The 20,908-nt window shown below is 37.2% G+C and overlaps 1 protein-coding gene across 12 annotated transcripts in view; it reads right to left on the bottom strand.

Annotated features, from left to right (window-relative positions):
• The window catches only part of LETM2 (leucine zipper and EF-hand containing transmembrane protein 2), a 47,268-nt gene that overhangs the window by 8,022 nt on the left and 18,338 nt on the right, over nucleotides 1–20,908 (bottom strand). For all 12 annotated transcript variants that reach the window (XM_056813532.1, XM_056813533.1, XM_056813531.1 and 9 more), the window contains one exon: nucleotides 18,886–18,999. In XM_056813532.1, the coding sequence (XP_056669510.1) occupies nucleotides 18,886–18,999 (114 nt within the window). Of the gene's footprint in view, nucleotides 1–18,885; nucleotides 19,000–20,908 lie in introns of those variants that run through there.

Below are 20,908 nucleotides of genomic sequence, written 5' to 3'. Positions count from 1 at the left end.
AGCAATGTGAGAATGTGCAGACAGTACAGATAAGTGGACAGAATTTGAAAAAATTAAGCAAAATGAGGAAGACATCCTCCAGATTCATGGACAGAATAATCGAGTTTGGGGGTAGATACCTGGATTTTGACCTATCTAAAGAAAATTTCATGAGACAAGTTAGAAGGCACTTTGTCAATAATTCTTGCAAAGTGATTAGGGATTATTTTAGAACACATTGCCCAAGATGGCCAGAGATGGACCTTGAAGAATTGCAGAAAACAACTCTATATGTTTCAAAGGGAAATGAAGAAAAGGAGAAAGACAATAATGGTCTCACGGAGGAAATAAAGAAAGAATTGAGATGTTTAAAAGATAAGATGGCTAAAACGGAAAGTGGGCATGATACTCAACCAATGACACTTGCCCCTCTCCAGGAATCTAATTATTGATCCATTACCTGCCAATTCTGTGAGAAGAAGGGCCACAAAATGATAGTGTAGAACTTTATTCAAGGTTATCATAAGGAAAATGCAGTTTAATAACAACTACAGAAGTGATAATTATAGAAATAACTATAATAATGATAATGGAAACCACAACTTTAGGAATGATAACTATAGGAATAGATATTGGGAAAATGATAAATCAAACCAAATGACTCCACAAAAATATAACTTAAGTGGTGCTCGTCCAAAAAATACTCAGGGTGCTAATGCCCCTCAGGGAGGTGCCCTTTAGGGGGGTGCCCAAGGAACTTCCCCAAAACTATGAAGGTGTTGGGGGGGGGGGCTGGGGCACAGGAATCAGGGAATACAACCTTTGATTTTCCAGACCCTGATGTCCTACTACCCGTTGTCCCTATTCACTGCCCCCCTATAGTAATGAACCCCATGTTACCTTAAAGGTGGGTAACACCTATTATGATTGTCTTTTAGACACTAGAGCCTCCAGGTCTGTATTAAAGAGTACACCTGATTTACATTGTTATTCTGTTGGCATGGAGAATGTAATGGGAGTGTCAGGAATACCCCAAAGGTTTAAAAAACTTTCCTCTAGAATGGTGTCTGTAGAACCCCTAGAGGTACAACATTCCTTTCTTTTGATGCCTGACTCCCCTTTACATTTGCTGGGGACGGACCTTCTATGCAAACTCAGAGCCACAATAACTTGCTCCCCAGATGGTTCCTTATCATTGGAAATACTTAAGGAATCTTTAAATTTACTCCCTGTAATTCTCTCAGAGAGTCAGGAGGGAAAGGAGCATCCCACCTTTGTAATACGTATGGATATACCGGAATCTCTTTGGGCCACATCTTCTTCTGATGTAGGCCTACTTAAATCAGCTATTCCTGTGCAGATTAAAACTAAATCTAGCCCACCTCCTTCCATTCCTCAGTATCCCCTCTCAAAAGAGTCAATAGAGGGTATTACCCCAGTAATAAACTCATTAATTGAACAAGGAATAATAATCCCTTGTAAATCTAAATATAATACGCCCATTCTGCCCGTTAAAAAAAAAACAAAAATGGGGCCTGATGGCAAGCACCTCTATAGATTCGTACAGGATCTGAAGGCTGTGAACAATCACGTTATAAAGAGACACTCCGTAGTTTTCAACATAAATATGATTATTTCCTCTATTCCTAGCATAGCTACATACTTTACAGTAGTAGACTTGTGCTCAGCTTTTTTTCCATTCCTATACATGAGAACTCCAGGCATATTTTTGCTTTCAAGGGCTCAAATATAAGTGGAGTCATCTGCCCCAGGGTTACATGGAAAGCCCGAGTTTATTTGCACAAATGTTGAGCCAAGAGACAAATAATATAACATTTAAAAATAGCAAAGTAATCAAATACATAGATGATCTACTCTTGGCTTCAACAGATGCAGAAGCATGTCAGGAAGATAGTAAACACTTTCTTTTGGAATTGCACAAAAGAGGGCATAAAATCTCAAAGGATAAGGTTCAGTGGTGTCTCCCTAAAGTAGAATATTTGGGGTTCATCCTGACTGTGGGTGGCCATTCTATTTCTCCAAAACGAATTGAGAATATTCAAAACTTAAGCATTCCTACCACTAATAAACAGTTGAGAGCAATTTTAGGAGTAACAGGGTTTTGTAGACAATGGATTCCTGGCTATGGAGAAATTACTAAAACCCTTATAGCACTAACAAGGGATTTGATCCCTGAACCCCTCAAATTAGAGCCAGAACACTTGTCAGCTCTATCAGATCTAAAACAAGCTATCCTGTCTGCCCCTGCTCTAGGCATCCCAGATTACAATAAGGCATTTACTTTGTATGTACATGAGTGAAGAGGGGTAGCTTCAGGTGTTTTAACTCAGACTTTGGGGCCTTCTCAGTGCCCAATTGCTTAATATTCTGCCCAGATGGACCCAGTAGCATCAGGAGCACCACCATGCCTTAGAGGAGTAGCTGCTACAGCCTTATTAGTGAAAAAAACTATTGATCTACTATTAGGATGCCCATTAACAATTATTTGCCCACATGAGGTAGAAGCATTGTTGCTAAGACATAGAACACAGGAATTCTCAGATCAGCAAGTTACAAGGTATGAAATAACCTTGTTAAACAGAGAAAATATTACCTTGAAATGCTGTACAACCCTTAACCCTGCCACCTTGCTTCCAGATTTACCAACTTCAGGAGAACCATTACACAGTTGTGAAACACTAGTGTCCATGGCAGAAAAGCCTTGAGATAATCTTTTGAACACTCTCTTAGACAATCCAGATCTAGTCTTATTTACTGATGGTTCCTCTTTTATGAGGGATGGCATATGCTACACTGGAGTTGCTGTAGTCATAGAATTTGCCACTGAGTGGTCAGCATCACTGCCCTCTAATATTAGCACTCAAGGGTCAGAACTCATAGCTCTGAAACATGCCTGTATAATTGCCAAGGATAAAAGGTCAACAATTTATATGGATTCTAGATATGCCTTTGGCATTTGTCACTCGGTCAGGATGCTATGGCACTAGAGAGGATTTTTAACCTCAGCTGGAAAATCTATAGCTAATGCAAAAATTATTAATGAATTTCTTTCTTCTCTCCATTTGCCAGAAGCCCTAGCTGTAGTTCATTGCTCTGCCCATACAGGTGGCACTGATCTTGTCTCTAGGGGAAATGATTGAGCAGATGCCGCTGCAAAGCTAGCAGCCATAGAAGGGCCTGAATTAATTTTAACATTAACAACCACTGATGACTTAAAATTTATCACTTTCCCACAATGAAAAGGAAGTGGAAAATGGAAGCAAAAATGCAAAGCAAAACAAATTAATGGAGTAAGGGTGTCATCTGAAGGAAAACCCCTGCTTCCTAGAAGTTTCTGTCACCAAATCTACCAATCTATTCATAAAAATGGTTACTTTGGCACCCAGGGCATCATGGACTCTGTTAAGAGAGTATGGATAGACCCTGGTATAACTACTATAGCCTCTAAAGTGTGTACAGCCTGTTCTACCTGCCAAACATATAACCAACATGCCTTTTGTGGAAAAGCCTTTGGTGGGTGTCCTCTGGCTTACACACCTTTTGAGCACCTACAGATAGATTTCATAATAATGCCAAAGACCGAACATTATAAATTTTGTCTAGTCATAGTAGATCAACTGACCAGATGGCCAGAAGCATTTCCTGCAACCTGAGCCATGGCAGTTTTTGTTGCTAAGGTACTTTTTAAAAGAAATTATTCCTTGCTTTGGCCGGCCAGGATGTATTGATTCAGATAGAGGAAGCCATTTTACTGATTCTGTGCTAAATCAGATATATTCTTGCTTGGGGATAACTTCAAAATTCCATGTTCCATATCATCCCCAGAGCTCAGGTCAAGTTGAAAGAATGAATAGAGGACTTAAAATTATGATTGGCAAATTATGCACTGAGACACATTTAAAATGGCCTGAAATTCTTCCTCTGGCTCTATTTTATCTTAGAAGCAGGCCTAGAGGAGACCTACACATCTCACCATTTGAGATGCTTTTTGGACATCCACCTATACAGGCTGTCTTTCTCCCCTACATATACATCATTATTAGGGGGAGATACTACTATTACTTCCTATATACAGGAATTACAGCACAAACTGCGTGAACTTCATGAATCTGGAGCTGCAGTACAAGCCGGACCACTACACTTTTCTCTTCATGACCTGAACCCAGGAGACAAGATGTATATTAAGAATTTCCAGCATACTGGAGCAACTCAGCCTTCCTGGGAGGGGCCATTCCAAATATTGTTAACTACTCCAACATCTATAAAGAATGGACAGAACGACTCTTGGATTCATTGTTCACATGTAAAGAGAACATCTCCTATTGAAATTGATTGACTGTATCCTATACATGCATTGGAGATAATAATCCACTGACAAGTGGAAGCTGTTTGTTTTTTTAACATATTGAATTCCTGAAATTTTCTTTCCTCTTTTTCCTTATTTTTATTATTGCTTTTCTTTTATTTTGATTAGAATATTTGATTTTTCCCTTTTCTCATTTCTTGTACTTAAGGTAGATACAATCAATATTAATTTTATTCCATAATAATATAAGTTTAAATATATATATATATATACATATATATATATATATATGTATATATATATATATATACTTCCTATAATATTAATACATACCCAAACAGCTTTAGACTGTGGCAACCTGCCATTTACGGCTAATTGTTATGGGACTGTGATTAAAGTTTATGTCTGATTCTAGGAAATGGGATCAAAAGGGAGCCAGACTTAACCTGAATAGTACCAAAAGAGCACACCGGTCAAAAAAGAAAGAAACCAATCCAGGTAGGATTGATGCACTTCTAAGCCAATACAAAGGACTTGAACCTAGTGTGAGACTCGAGGTTGCGATGCTTGACATATGTTAAGATATAGGCCTTCCTTGTATCCACACTCTTTCTGAAAATACTTACAGACAAGTACCAAAGTTTGGCTATCATCCCAGTTCCCTCTATCCCTGAGAATGAAGGTAAAATCAGATCAGGGAATGACACTTCCCTATCAAAATAAAATTCTAGTTCCTTTTCTTCTAATAGTATGGCAACTTCCTATAGTCTTGGTTGCAAATGGGTAAGTGAAATATTACTGCATTCTGTCCTACAGACTTGTGGGACAGAAATTACTTTAAGTTGAACCTGTACAAGGGCCTACTATGAATTTATCCTTGCTTATTCAACTTTTTATATTCATAGATTTTGGCATTTTATTCTGCTTTTGAAATTTTTTTCTTTTTCTCCCAAAAGTTTAACTTTCTTCCATTTTCTTCCCTTATGCTTTTGGTTTTGTTTTTCACTTCTTTTTAATAATTGACTCATACACCCCATAATTCAAACATTGCATTCTGAGCTGAACTGGATTTTTTTAACACCCACTTCAGGGGGGATTGTATTTTAATAAAAATCCAAGATTTTGTAATTTTTGTTTGAGTAAGATCTTCAAGCAAGAAGCTTGTTAACTCCTAAATCCAGAGAATGAACTGTTGCAGAAAGATGCCAGAAAACCTACACTACATCAAGAAGATCAAGAATGAACTTTGGGTGTGGTTGATTGAACTGAAGTTTGATTGAACATTTATTTGAATGTATATTCCTATGCCAAAAGGGGACTGTCCCCTAATTGGTTTTTGTCAATGCACTCAGCAAAGATTGATTTGCTGTTTGTCTTTCTTCTATTTCCCTCTTTATCTAACTATTGTAACTTGTAATTTCCCCTTAGAAATTGAATATTGTATATATCTGTAGTTAGAAGTGCTTTAGGACTACAAGATGATTATGTTAATGATCAAAGGGGAGACTATTCTCCCAATGATCATCAGGGGGGATTGTGGAGATTGGATTTAGCTATCTCCTGATTTATCTCCTGAAGATGCTTATTCTAACAAAATCAGGGATGTCTTGGGAACTTTGAATTACTCCACCCTACTTTGTCTAACAAAATCGGGAATGTCTGTAACCATGCTTGAGGATTGAGTTTTAAGAGGGTGGCCTTTGATAGAGAAATTGACAAATCAGAAACAGCTGACAGACCCCTGGGCTGTCCTAAGTCAAGTTTAGGCTACCATTGGTGCAGTGGAGATACAGGAAAGTGAGGTAGAATCATCTAGGTTTTTCGCGGGGTTCCTCTTGTCAGTCTTTTTTCCTGGAGAGGTGGCTCTGGCTGGCAGCATGCTAAGCATTCTGACATCTTGGAGTGGTGGCAGCTATTTGTCTAGATTTTGGTGGTGAGTTTGCCCTTGAGCTAATTCAGGTTCAGGCATCTTGGCTGAGCCCTCTTGCAGTTCAGGCTGATTCCTTCCTCCTTTACTCTCTAAAACTTTATCTTCCTAGAGCCTCTAATCTTCCCCTCTGGCACAAGCCAGGCGGGAGGAATCCAACACCCTTTCCTTCTCCCTTCTTCTTAATTTCTTTCCACTATATTAATTAAATCATCATACATTTCAAGTTGACTTGGGTATTTTTTGATTTGGGATATCCCATGGCAACAAATAATTAATATAGTTTAGGTTACAATGCTAAAATTATCCTTTACAATATAGAATCCTACCTTATCCTATAGAGTAGAAGAGGAATAAGAAAGAGGGGTATGGGGAGGGAAAATTTGGGGGGTGATTAAAAGACCCTGAAGAGAAATAGGGGGGAATAAAAGGGAGGTGCTAGGAGGGGGAGTAAAATAAGGGAAGGGGAAAGGGGGCTGATTAAAAGAAAAACACTGGTATGTAGGGGAAAAGTGAAAAGAGAAAGGGCAGGATTAAAAGAGGAACTCAAAATGATGGGGAATACACAGATGGTAATCATAACTGAATGTGAATGGGATGAACTCATTCATAAAATAGAAACAGATAGCTGAGTGAATTAAAAACCAAACTCCTATCATATTTGTTCACAATAAATACACATGAGACAGGTAGACACACATAGGGTAAAGGTAAGAGACTGGAGAAGAATTTATTGTGCATCAACTGAGAAAAAGAAGACAGGAGTAGCAATCATGATCTCTGATAAAACTAAAGTAAAAATAGATCTGATTAAAAGAGATAAGTAAGTATAATGATTTAAATGAAGGGTTTTACTAAATATTTGAGAATTCTAAATTAATATTGCGTTGCTGATTCAAAAATATTATAGCTCAAGCCAAAATGACTTTTAGTAGCTTTATTTACAAAAAGGTGGAAAGAGTGAATGAAGAAGAATACAAAAAGAGGGTAAAGAAGATGTCTAGCTTATCAGGGCTTGTTAACCCTCAACCAAAGGACCAGTATTCCACCTACACAGTCTTCTCCAAAAGGGGAAGGCCTCTCCAGAAGCCAAGAAAGGAAGGCCAAGTACTCACTCACCCAAGAAACAGACCAAAAGCCAAGGTCACAAGTTGAAACTGAGGTCCAAGTCCAGAGTCACCTCCAAAAGGCAGGTCACCAGCCAAAGCTCCAAGCTAAAGATTCAAGCTGAAGATGACTCAAGCTGAAGATGATGAAGACCTCCAGAAGACTGCCTGCAGAAGACTCTCTCCAGCCAAAAAAGTTCAGGGCTTTTATAGTGATTTCTTGTCCCTTCCCCTCTTCACATGCACCAATAACTGCTTCCAATTTGTCTGGCACTGCCCAGGAGGGTAGTTTCTGTGGGATCTACTTCTCACCTCTGAAGGTGTTATCACATCATAGGTTTCTGAAAGTATCAACCTTTTATCATAGGCTTCTGAAGGCATGAACTTTTATCATAGGATTCACAAGTTTCTGACTGATTTAGTTATCACCCACTTTAGCAAATGACTTGCAAACACTCTTACTTAGTGTTAAGTAGAGGTGCTTTGAGTTCTGGAGTTATCACTCATTTTAGCAAGTGATTTGTGAATTCTCTTACTTGATGGCTAACAAAGTGTTAAGTAGGAGTGTTTTGAGTTTTGGTTGATCAATGTAAAAGTTGCTGATACTAGACAAAGAAAGTCTGGTTTATACTTCACAGAAGGTAATTACATCCTGATAAAAGGCAGTATAGACAATGAAGAAATATCAATATTCAACACATATATACCAAATGACATAGCATCCAGATTTTTAAAGGAGAAACTATTAGAGTTTAAGGAGGAAATAGATACTAAAACTATACTAGAAGGAGACCTCAACTTTCCCCTATCAGAACAAGATAAATTGAACTAAAAAATAAATAAGAAAGAAGTGAATGAAATTTTAGAAAAAGAGTTAATAGATATCTAGAGAAAAGTAAATAGGGATAAAAAGGAATATATCTTCTTTTCAGTTGCACATGGTATATAAATAATGATTGACCATGTACTTGGGCATAAAAACATCACAAATAAATGCAGGAAAGCAGAAACAATAAATGCAACTTTTTCAGATCATAATGCAATAAAATTATAATTTGTGAGGATTCAAGGATAATCAAGGGTTCAAATAATCTAATTCTCCAAAACTGGTGGGTTGAAGCACAAATCATAGAAACAAATACTGATTTCATTGAAGAGAATGATAATGAGGAGACAACATATCAAAACCTATGGGATACAGCCAAAGCAATACTATGGGGGAAATTTATAACCCTGAGTGTCTATGTTAACAAAAAAGATAAAGAAGAGATCAACAAATTGGGCATGCAACTAACAATTTTAAGAAAAGAACAAATTAAAAATCCTTGTATAAAGACCAGATTGGAAATCCTAAAAATCAAAGGAGAAATTAATAAAATTGAAAGTAAAAAGAACTACTGAACTAATAAATAAGACTAGGAGTTGATGTTTTGAACAAACAAACATAAAGTAAACAGTATGGGAGAAATTAAGTTTCGATCAATATCTCACACCTTATACCAAAATAAATTCAGAATTAAATGACTTAAATATAAAGAGGGAAATTATAAGTAAATTAGGTGAACATAGAATAGTATACCTGTCAGATCTATGGGAAAGGAAAGAATTTAAGACCAAGCAAGAGATAGAAAAAATTATAAAATGTAAAATGAATAATTCTGATTATATGAAATTAAAATTTTTATACAAACAAAACCAATGCAACAAAAATTAGAAGGAAGCAATAAACTGGGGAAAAATTTTATAACAAAAATCTCTGACAAAGGTCTAATTTCTGAAATTTATAAGAAACTAACTCAAATGTACAAGAAATCAAGCCATTCCCCAATTGACAAATGGTCAAGGGACATAAACCGGCAGTTTTCAGATGAGAAATCAAAACTACCAATAATCATATGAAAAATTCCTCCTGATTAGAGAAATTCAAATCAAAACAACAACAAAAAATTGGAAAATGAGAGGGTGTCCATCAATTGGGGAATGGCTGAACAAGTTGTGGTATATGATGGTGATGGAATACTATTGTGCTATAAGGAATGATGAACTGCTTGATTTCTATATGAACTGGAAAGACCTCCATGAACTGATGCAGAGTGAAATTAGCAGAACCAAGAGAATATTGTACACAGAAACTGAAATATTTTGGAACAATCAAATGTAATCGAATTTGCTACTAGTAGCAATGCAATGATCCAGGATAGTTCTGAGGGGCTTATGAGAAAGAATGCTATTCACATCTAGAGAAAGAACTGTGGGAATAGAAATGCAAGAAGGAAAACATATGATTTATCACTTGTTTATATGGGTACATGATTTGGGGTTTTGGTTTTCAAAGATTTCTCTGTTATAAAAATGAATAATATGGAAATAGGTATCAAGTGATAAAACATGTATAACCCAATGGAATTGCTTGTTGGCTCTGGGGGTGGGGGAAGAGTGAAGAAGGGAGGGAGAGAAAATGAATCATGTAACCATGAAAAAAAATATTTTTAAATGCTAGAATCCTTTCCAATGAGAAAGCAAAAATGTCTATTATCACTATTCTCTGAATATGGTACCAGAAATACTTGCTATAGCAAGAAGACAGAAAAAAAATTGAGAGAATAAGCATAAGCAGGGAAAAAATATTCAGTCTTTGCAGATGATATGAAGGTCCAGATTCAGCTAAAAAATTAATTGAAACAATAACTCCAGCAGAAAAGGCCATATAATTAAGCCACATAAATTGTCAACTTTTTGCATATTATAAAAAAAGAAAGAGATAAAAAAGAAATTCATTCAAAATAATTATAGAAGATATAAAATAATTAGCATCTATCTACCAAGATGCACAGAGGAAATATATGACTACTACCATAAAACACTCTTTAGTGAAATAAAGACTTAAAAAAATCTGTAATAGTAATTACTCATAGTTGGACTATTAACACAACAAGAAGAATATCATCTAAATTCACTTATTTAGTTCCATACTAAACTACCAAGAGGTTACTTTATAGAGCTAAAAAAAGAAAATAAAATTTACCCGGAGAAACAAGCTCAAGAATCTCAAGGGAAATAATGGGAGGGAAAAGTGGGAAGAAAGGAGTTCTTATAGTACTAGACCTCAAATTATACTTACAAAAGCAATAATCAAAAGTATTTAGTAATATAAACAGAAAAGTTGATCAGTGGAAAAGATTAAATATCCAACACACAGGAACAAATATAATAGTAGAATTTAGTCAATAAATCCAAAGACCCTAATTATTGGGATAGGGATTCATTCCTAGACAAAACTGGAAAACAATTTGACAGAAGGTGGGTTTAGGTCAACACTGCACACCATGTATTAAGGACATTGAGGTCCAAGTGAATATATGACAAACATAAAAAATCATATTATAAACAAATTAAAGGTTTAAATTAAATTAAAGCTATCTAGCTATAGATAGGTGAAGAATTCTTAGTGAAACAGGGTAAAGAGAGAATTATAAGAGATAATAATCTAATAAATATGAGATAAGACATAAAATACAATTTTGATTATAAAGTCTGAACATCTATATTCAGTAAAAACAGAGAAAACTAAATGATACTAAAAGAAAACTAAAGATAACTTTCTCCAATAAATATTGCTGCAAAATTTTAAATTAAATAAAATTTAAGAAGATTATAGCAATATATCACAAAGATCATACACTATAACCAAGCTGGTTTTATCCCAGGAAAATAAGGCTAGCTTTGTAAGCATAATTGATCATATTAATAATAAAAATCATATGTCAAAAGATGCAGAAAAAGTTCTTGCCAAAAAACAACACCCATTCCTAATAAAAACACATGAAAGCATAGGAAAAAAGGAACTTTTTAAAAATGATAAGGAGTATCTATCTAAAATCAAGAGCAAGCATCTAAAATGAGGATAAATTAGATGACTTTCCAGTAAGATCAAGGATGAAGCAAGGATGTCCATTGTAGCTATTATTATTCAATATCATACTAGAAATGCTAGCTATACCAATAAAAAAAAATCAAAAGATAAGCACAGGCAATGAGGAAACAAACCTATTACTTTTTGTAGACAATATGATGGTATACTTGGAAAACCCTAAAGAGTCAAATAAAAAAGTAGTTGAAACCATTAACAACTTGAGCTAAGTTTCAGGATATAAAATAAACCCAAATCATTAGCATTTCTATATATATATATATATATATATATTACCAACAAAGACCAGTAGGAAGAGATTGAGAAATTCCATTTAAAATAATTTGACAGTATAAAGTACTTGAGTCTGTATGCTAAGACACATTGGAACTATATGAACACTATTAAAAAACATTTCACACAAAACCAGATCTAATTAACTAGAGAAATATTAATTGCTCATGGGTAGACTGAGCAATATAATAAAAGTGATAGTAACACCTAAATTAATTCACTTATTCAATGTTATACCAATCAAACTAAACACAAATTTATAGAACTTTAAAGAACTAGAAAAAATAATAAAATCCATTTGGAAGAATAAGAATTATCAAAGGGGGCGGAGTCAAAATGGCTGCTTAACAAGCTGCAAAAGTTCAGACCTGGGAAGACCCTTCCTTACCAATTACAGACTGAATGCTCCTAGGACACCGAAATTCAAGCTGAATAACAGGACAGAGGCAGGGAACCCTCCTTCTGGACTCAAATCAAAAGGTACGCCCCTCAAAAGCCGGAACCCGAGAATACTCAGGTCTAAGGGGAAGGCAGAGGGAAGGTCCCAGGACCCCTCTCCCCCAACCCAGAGGGCTGAGCCCCCAGCAGCAACGGGAACCTCTGAGTGGGCAAAGGGGCTGGTTTGGAGGATCTACCTTGTGAGCAGTGTGGCGCCGGGCACCAAGGGTCCAGCGTGGACAGCCGGGAGGAAGCCAGGGAGAGACCGGGGCTGTGGCTGGGTCCCTCCATCAGGCTCCAGTCTCACCATTGCCTCGGGGCACATCCAGACCAATCCAGTTGAACCTAATCCCATTCGGACTCCTCAGAGCTCAGGGAAGTGGGCAAAGGCACTGGGGAACCTTGCAGACAGCGAAGAGTCAGCTGCAGAGAACTGGAGAGAGCCTGGGCGGCCCAGCCTTCCAGGAATCTTCTGTCTCAGAGTACATACAGCCCAACCCAGTTGAACTTAATCGATCAAAAGCCTCCAGAGGACAGGGAAGCTAACATTCCTCCCCTAGAGACTGTACCAAGAGATCTGACAAAGCTCCAAGAGGGGAGACTGACAGCCCCAAAACAAAAAAAAAAATGAGAGGAGCAAGAGCACAGACAAATACAAGGAGCAAAGAAGAGCAAACCCAAGCAAACAACAGAAAAAGAAGAAAGAAATTACAATAGACACCTTCTGCACAGATAATGAGCAAAGAGCGAACGAAACAGAGGGGGAGGGATCAGCAAAGGAAAAATCAGAAATCCCAGCGAATTGGATACAGGCTTTGGAAGAACTCAAGAATTATCAAAGGAACCAGTGAAAAGAAAAGTGAAAGAAGGCAACCTAGCTTTACCATATCTGAAGCAGTAATCAGCATAACTATCTGGTACTAGATAAGAAATAGGCACATAGGTGGTACAGTGGATATAGTGCTTTGATTGGAGTGAAGAAGACTCATCTTCCCAAGTTCAAATCTGGCCTCAAACATTAACAGCGTGACCTCAGGGTCACTTGACCCTGTTTGCCTCAGTTTCCTCATCTGTAAAATGAGCTGGAGAAGGAAATGCCAAACCACTCTAGTACCTTTGCCAAGAAACCAGAATTATAGACAGATACAACTGAAATGACTGAACAACAATTGGATGAGAAGTAAGAGTGATTAATCAGTGAATTAGATTAGGCACACAGAATTCAGAAGCAAATGAACACAAAAACCCTCTATGTGTGAGAAAAGTTACCTAAGAAGCGAAAATGAAGGAGATGAAGGGGAAAACAAGAGGAGTACATATGTACTATGTTCTTGAAGAAGAAAGGACATTCTGGGAAAGAGATTTTGAATCATACTTTTCTCTATGTTGTTTTCTAGTAGTGTAGTACATTTATCTATGTGAGCCTCAGATGAAACAAGTATGTTAAATATAATTTGGCCCCTATAGGTATTGAATAATATTCTTCCTTTTCACATGAATTTTTCGTCACCTGATCATTGCATTTGTGTTATTTCTAGTCATTTTGTCTTTACAAAGAAAGCTTTCATGAATATTTTTATACACATAAAACTTCTTACCATTTCATTAAGGCCTTTAAGGCTTAATCCTGGTAATGGGAACCCTAGGTCAATGAACATAAAAAAGCTTTAATAGCATAATAAAATCCATTACACTCAAATATCACAGTCTATTGAGCCATTTCTCTCAATCACTGCAATTCTGTTATTTTGCAATTACAAACAAAGCATCCATGAATATTTTCAACCATATACCCTTTTTACCTCAATGATGCTTTTAGAACATAATAAATGAGCATGAACAGCTTTACAGCTTTTAATGTATATTCCTGTCTTCTTTTTTTTTTTAACCATTACCTTCTGTCTTAGAATCAATATTATGTATTGATTCTAAGGCAGAAGAGTGGTAAGGGCTAGGCAATAGGAGTGAAGTGACTTGCCCAGGAACACACAGCTGGGAAGTGTCTGAGGTCAGATTTGAACCCAGGACCTCCTGTCTCTGAGCCTGACTCTCAATCCACTGAGCCACCCAGCTGCCCCCATATTTCCATCTTCTAAACATTTCCATTTCCAAAAAAAAAAAAAGAACAACACCACAGCTACTCTAGCAATGTAATATTAGGCCTCTTTCTTTATGTTCTTATCAGCATTTGATTTCATTTACTTAACCCATCTGCTTCTCAATTAATGTACATTACCTGAGGCAAATTTAACTACACTGGTCCTTAGTGTAAACCTTAAAATTTCTTAGACTTATAAATGTTGGAAATTTCACCATTGGGAAATTTCATACTTGAAAAATTTCCTATTGATAGTGAGAACTCTATTGGAATGTGAATCCCATTGGCATGGGAGGTTCCTCCTCCTCCCTTCTGTAAAGATTAAAATTTAGGGGAGACGGGGAGACTGAGGCAGGTAGAAATTAGTTTCTCTCTGCAAGGAGTATTATATTTTTTAGAGGTTTATTAAAGGATAAAGATTAAAGAATATACAAGTAAGAAACATGTGCCTAGGCCAGAGGCCCAGACAAAATAACCTCACATCACACAAGAGACGCGCCTGCTCCAACACGGAAGTCCAAAAAAGCGAGCCCCTTCAAAAGACTTTGAATCAGCTTAAATACTTTCTCGATCTCGGCCCAGGTGAGCTTACAAGGCATTCTGGGGAAGTGGAGCAAAGGCTCATGGGGATTGTAGTCCTGTATTCGAGTCTATTTTTTACACTTCTTAAGATTACTTTAGGACAGAAACCTTTTGCTGAACAATGGAAAGGGCTTTGACCTATGCTTAAGCATAGAACAGGAATTTCTTTGAGTCATGATTGATTTTAGAATTGATACAATAGAGATACTTGGAATGACAGAACCAGGTCTTGGAAAATACAATTTCTACCCCACTCAGTCCTAACAGGATTTAGGAAGGGCTGCAGCAAAGGATCAAGATTTGATTATTTGAGAATATGACCTTCAACAGACATGTGCAAAGCCACAGACCTCTGGGCGGTCCTGGGTTAAGCTAGAGCCACCATTGGCACAGGGAAGACATGGACAGTGATTGGTAGATGTGAGAACTGAGGGGAGGGAACTTGGATGGTTTCCTTAAAGATAGAGGGGTCTGAGGACTGAGGGGTGGTTGGTTGGAGAGGTTTTTGCTCTGAGAGGTGGTGCTTTGAGAAGTTTGCTCTGAAGGAAGCTGGAGGTGGAGGCCCCTGAGACTGTTTCTCCATTTTGGTCACGTGAGTGATAGGGACTGATCTCTTTTCTTTGCCTCAGCTATCTAAGGGCTTGGGCCTTTTGGCCCAACCTAAACAGAAGGGGTATTTAAGCCCTATTCCCTTCTCTCCCCTTTCTTTCTCTCTCTTTCTCTCTCCTTCTCTCTATCTCTAATACCTTTCTTCCTCCTGTTTGTAATTAAACTCCATAAAAGGTTGACTGCTGACTTGAGTTTTCCTTTAGGAATTACATAGCTGAATTCCTTGGCAACCTTAAATTAATATATATCAGTCTTTTAAAGTGATTTCCTTGTCACATATGTGTGGATAGATAGATAGATAGGTAGATAGTTAAATGATGCCTTCTCTAGTATGGGGAGGGGAAGGAAGGAAGGAGATACTTGGAAATTTTCATGTAACCAACAAACAACAACCCAGTGCAGTCAAAATGAGGAGAAAAGTAGGAAATTGGGGTGGAGGGTGTAGATGGGTTTACAATATATTTCTCTGATGAAGTTCCCATTTTTCAAATATTTAAAGAACTAACCCAAATTAAAAAAAAATAAGAGCCATTTCCCAATTGATAAAGGGCCAAAAGATATAAACAGGCAGTTTTCAGAGCAAGAAATCAAAACTATCAATGATCATATAAAAATGTTCTAAATAACTAATAGAGAAATTCAAATTAAAACAAGTCCAAGATGCCACCTCATACCCTGAAGATTGGCTAAGATGACAGTAAAGGAATATGACAAATGCTGGAGGCAACATTGAAAAACTAGTCCAAACATTCTGGAGAACAATTTGGAATTATGTCCATAGGGCTATAAAACTATGTATACCCACTGATTACAATAATTCTGCTACTAGGGCTATAGCCCACCAGATCAAAAAATAAGGAAAGAGGCCCATATATAAAAAAATATTTATAACAACTCTTCTTGGAACAACAAGAAATTTGAAAACTGAGGGTTGCTCATCAATTAGGGAATGACTGACCAAGTTATGGTATGTGATTGTGTTGAGAAATGGCTATGCTAAAAGAAATAATAAAGGGGATATCAGAAAAACATTTGGAAGACATATGAACTGACTAAAAGTGAAGTAATTAGAACCAGGAGAACACTATAATCAGAACCAGGAGCACAATTGTAAAGATACTCATCTGTGAAAGGCTTAGCCACTCTGATCAATACAATGGTACATGACAAATCCAAAGGACTCATGAAGAAAGATGCTATCCACCAAGAGAAAGACAACTGACATGCTCAGAGTGCAGACTGAAGCATATTTTTTCTTGTGATTTTTCCGGAACACGACTAACATGGAAATATGTTTTGTGCAACTTCAAATATAGTATTGTATCTCTTGCCTTCTCAATGGGTAGTGGAGGGGTTGGAAGGAGAGAGAGAATTTAAAATTGATATTAAAAATAAGATTTTTTTGGAAGAAAAAACCTTCCATGCAAACAAAATCAATACTTTTCAAATGAAAAGGGAAATAGTTGAACTGGTAGAAAAAGAAATCATCAGTGCAAGTGTTTCAGATAAAGATTTAACATCCCTATACAAACTGAAATGATTCAACTATACAAAACCAAAAGCCATTTCCTAATAGATAAGTGGTCAAAAGATATGAACAGGCAGTTCTCAAGGGAAAAAATTTAAGCTACCAACTACCATATGAAAAATGTTCTAAACCACTAATAATAAGATGAATACAAATCAAAGCAACTCTAAGATTCCCTTTCATATTCATCAGATGGCAAAGATGACAAAAAAGGAAAACTGTTGTGGAGCTGTGAGAGGAAAGGAATACTAATGCACTACTGTTGAAACTATGAATTGATCCAGTCATTCTGCAAAGCAAGTTGACACTGTTCCCAAAATGTCACTAAAATGTGTATACTCTTTGATTCACTTGTGCCACTATTGAACATGTACCCCCCCAAAAAAGAAAAGAAAAGTGGAAAAGGGCCTACATAAAAATATTTATAGTAGAACTTTTTGTGGTAGCAGAGAATGGAAACAAAATAGAGTGTTCATCTGTGAGGAATGGTTGAACATAGTATATGAATTAATGTATATTATTATGCCATTAGAAATGACAAAATAAATGGATTCAGAGAAATTTGGAAAGACGTGTGTGAATTGATACAGAATGCGCAGGACCAGAATAATTTATACAATGATTGCAACATTGTAATAGAAAAACCTTTTAAAGACTTAAGAACTCTGATCAATGTAATAATGACCAACAGTTAATTCAAAATACCAGTGATAAAGCATGATAACAATTTCTTCAAAGAGATGATAAAGATGCAGAAAGAGGCATTTTTAGCTATGGCCAATATGTGAATTTGTTTTTTTTGACTGTTTATTTGTAACAAGGAAGGGATGGTCTTTTTCCTTGTTTCTTGAGGGAAGGTAAGAGGATATAGGGAAACGACAGGCTAATAATTCTGATACAAAAAAAAGAAAAACATAAGCAAAAAAAGAGGGTCATTGAAATATTTTTAAAGGATTCATACTTTTTCAGAGGAGTTGCTCCCTCCAGAGGCACATTCCAAACCAGCCAGCCCAGTCGCATCATAAGCAACTCTTGCTCATGTACTCTTAAAAAGTTTGCCACACACAGGTCCACTAAACATTAGAAGTCCCTCTTTATTGTTTCCAGACATCAAGATAGACTCTATCCAACTTTCATTACTTGTTCTTGTTATATAACTAATCCATCTTCCTTACTATACCCCATGCAATCTTTTATTTCCTATTCCTTGGAGTTCTTCATTGGTTTTATGTTGCAGCCTGCTAATATTGCCATGTGCCTCTCCATTGCCTTCTGTGTGATACTAATTTTTAGTTCCTGAAAAGCAGTGGTTTTCTATATAACAACACTGATAATGTGTTAATACAAAAATGATGGACCTTAACTTTCATAGGAATATTGGAATCAATAAATGAGTTCTGTAATCTCTTGAAAATACAGCCCACTCTCCTCCTCCAACTCTGAGCCCAACTTTTTATCCATCTGTATTATCTTTCCCTGATATACATACTGTTTGAAAAGCTCTAAAGGGTGACAATCCAAATGTATGTTGAAATCTGGACAATAGATATTCTTCATCCACTTGGTTTTTTATGTAGATGGACTGGCCAAACTGCTTTGAGTGATTACAAGAGCCTGGAGGCTCTAAAATGCTTTGGGCTTCAGTGTAATCAGCATAACGTCATTCAGAAACAGTAGTATATGGAGGCCCTCACTCCCCACAGAAATCCTTTTTTGACCTGGAATCTACTCTAGATTTCTTCTACCACAATAGTAAATACCACTATTATAAAGTATATATAAATGTAATAGAGTTATTTATGCTAGCCTAAGAAGAGAAATTAGTACTGCAATGAAGTTAAGTGAAAGAAAGGAAAACTTAAAACTAAAAAATATTCTAATAGAACTATAAATACAAGATAAAAAAGAAAGTAATGAGAAGCCCTTGGCTAGAGATTATTTAAAACAGGCCCAACCCCAAAGAATACTTATTTAATAACCACAGTTAACTGCACTGGGTACAGGTAGGAACAAGTATGCTCATGGGTAAGTCTTGGTTATGACAAAAAAAAAAACAAAACAGATCCTCTATAAATCAAATTACTCACCTCAACATTTGGAGGAAACTCAATAGGCTTTGGCTTCACATCTATCAGATAGAAGGTTCGGGATAACAACAACAGAGAAGGAGGAACATTCTCTTTCAGATGGAGGTCATGCCACTGAAGGATGGGAAAAGAACGAAACAAAAGTAAAAGCTCTGAAAAGGGTTCGGGGAAGCTGCTCCTCTCTATTAGATTTTCTTTCAACTATTCAAATAATCCAGGGACCTCCTCCGCCCTCAGGCCCTTTGTATTTCTGATATGCTGTAATCCTTCATTCCTTCTTTGGCAATCACAGAATTAACTGTAAAGGATTGTAGAGACCTGGTCAAACCCATTCACTTTACAGATGAAGAAACTGAAACATAGAGAGGTTAATATAACCTGTTCAGTCACGCAGATAGTTAAGGGAGTTAGAACCAGGATTAGAATCCAGGTAACCTGAATTTCTTCTACACCAAGCTACCTCTCAAGTGAGAAAAATGAAGTCATTAATATAGTGGATGAAAGATGATAAATGGCTGAGGAAACAAAGGTTGGAGCTTCCAAGCATAGCAATTTATTAAGCAATGCATGTCAATTGCCCAACAAATTGGGACCAATAGCCTGCCTCAGCTTTTGCAATGGATGTGATTTCTAATTGGAGGAAAGATTAGGAACTTTCTGAGTTGAGAGGGGAAGAGTGAGCAAGTGCAATTCCCTGAAATTAAAAAAAAAAAAAGCTTCCCATTCCCCTCAAGTGAAAATGAGCAAAGGAACATGGAAACAATAACTGACAGTACGGGGCCAGTTTTCAGACAAGACATATAAGTTGCTTGAGATAATTGTGAGAAAACTCCTTGTATCAATCTTGGGATCTGATTGGGTTTCTGATCAGTATAACCTAGTTCGATGGCAGTGATCCTATGGCATGAGTGCCAAAAATGGCATTCAGAGCACTCTCTGTGAGCATGCAGCTGCCTCCCCTCCCAGAGTTTGTTACTAGAAAGGCAGAGGGACTCAGGTAGAGCTGCTCCCCTCCCCCTCTCCACACTGAGGACAACTTTTCATATCCCCTCTACCCAGCAGCAAATGGAAGCACACAAGGGTTAAGGTGGGTAGCTCACAGGTGGCAGAGCTGGAGGGAAGCACAACCCTTGGGCCACTCCCCTCCTCCTCTCCACATTCACTGAGGGCATTTCTCACTTCTCCCACCCCTCCACCCAGTAGCCCAATGGCAGCACTTCCTCTCTTCCCTGTGTGGGGTAAAGCCCCCCCACCCCCCACTTGCCTGGCACTGCGGAGGGAGCATTGCACTTCGTCTGGTGGGTGGGGTGGGGGCAGGGTGGGAGTGGGGTCTGGCACTCCATCTCTAAATAGTTCGCCATCAATGACCTAGGTCCTTAATCAAGTGTCTCTAAGCAATAGGTAAGGGTGTTCTAGCTTCACACCCACACAAGGCTAGGTTCAAACAGTGTAACAAAGTCCTCTCACAATCTCCATGACTGAATAAAGTTTTCTCCCTGGACAGAAATCGGACAAGACATATAACTGAATAGAATAGGATCCGAGCTAGCTCCATAACTGAGTCACAAGATGAAATCAGGGTAGTCCACTCATTTTCCACCACCACTTGCTGCTCTAATCCTCTCAGTTCCCTCTCTAAGAGAGGCCACTGTCAGAATAAAACTACAAGTGGTTAAAATGTAACTTCCTTCAACCTGTCAAAGTACTGAATAAATTATTTAAAATGGGATCAGCACCTACAGAATTGCTTATTACCTTAAAAAAGGAATGGACTAGTGCTAGGGAAGTTTAGGAAGGCAGACTCTGGGAGCAATCTGTCCTGGTTATGGGTAAAAAAATGAAAAATGTCCACTGTCTCTATGTCCTAGTGCCACTATCATACATCTTTAAATTTCATTTTGATTCCTTAGCTAGGACTGACCCTAAAGAAAGGAAGCTGTACAAGTGTAATCAATTAACAAGCATTTGTTAAGTGCCTACTAGGTGTTGGGCTTTGTGTTAGGATGCAAAGACAAAGCAAAAA

The sequence above is a fragment of the Monodelphis domestica genome, chromosome 1, assembly GCF_027887165.1.
Source record: "Monodelphis domestica isolate mMonDom1 chromosome 1, mMonDom1.pri, whole genome shotgun sequence".
Taxonomy (NCBI): Eukaryota; Metazoa; Chordata; class Mammalia; order Didelphimorphia; family Didelphidae; genus Monodelphis; species Monodelphis domestica.
This window is presented reverse-complemented; position numbering and strand designations above follow the sequence as displayed.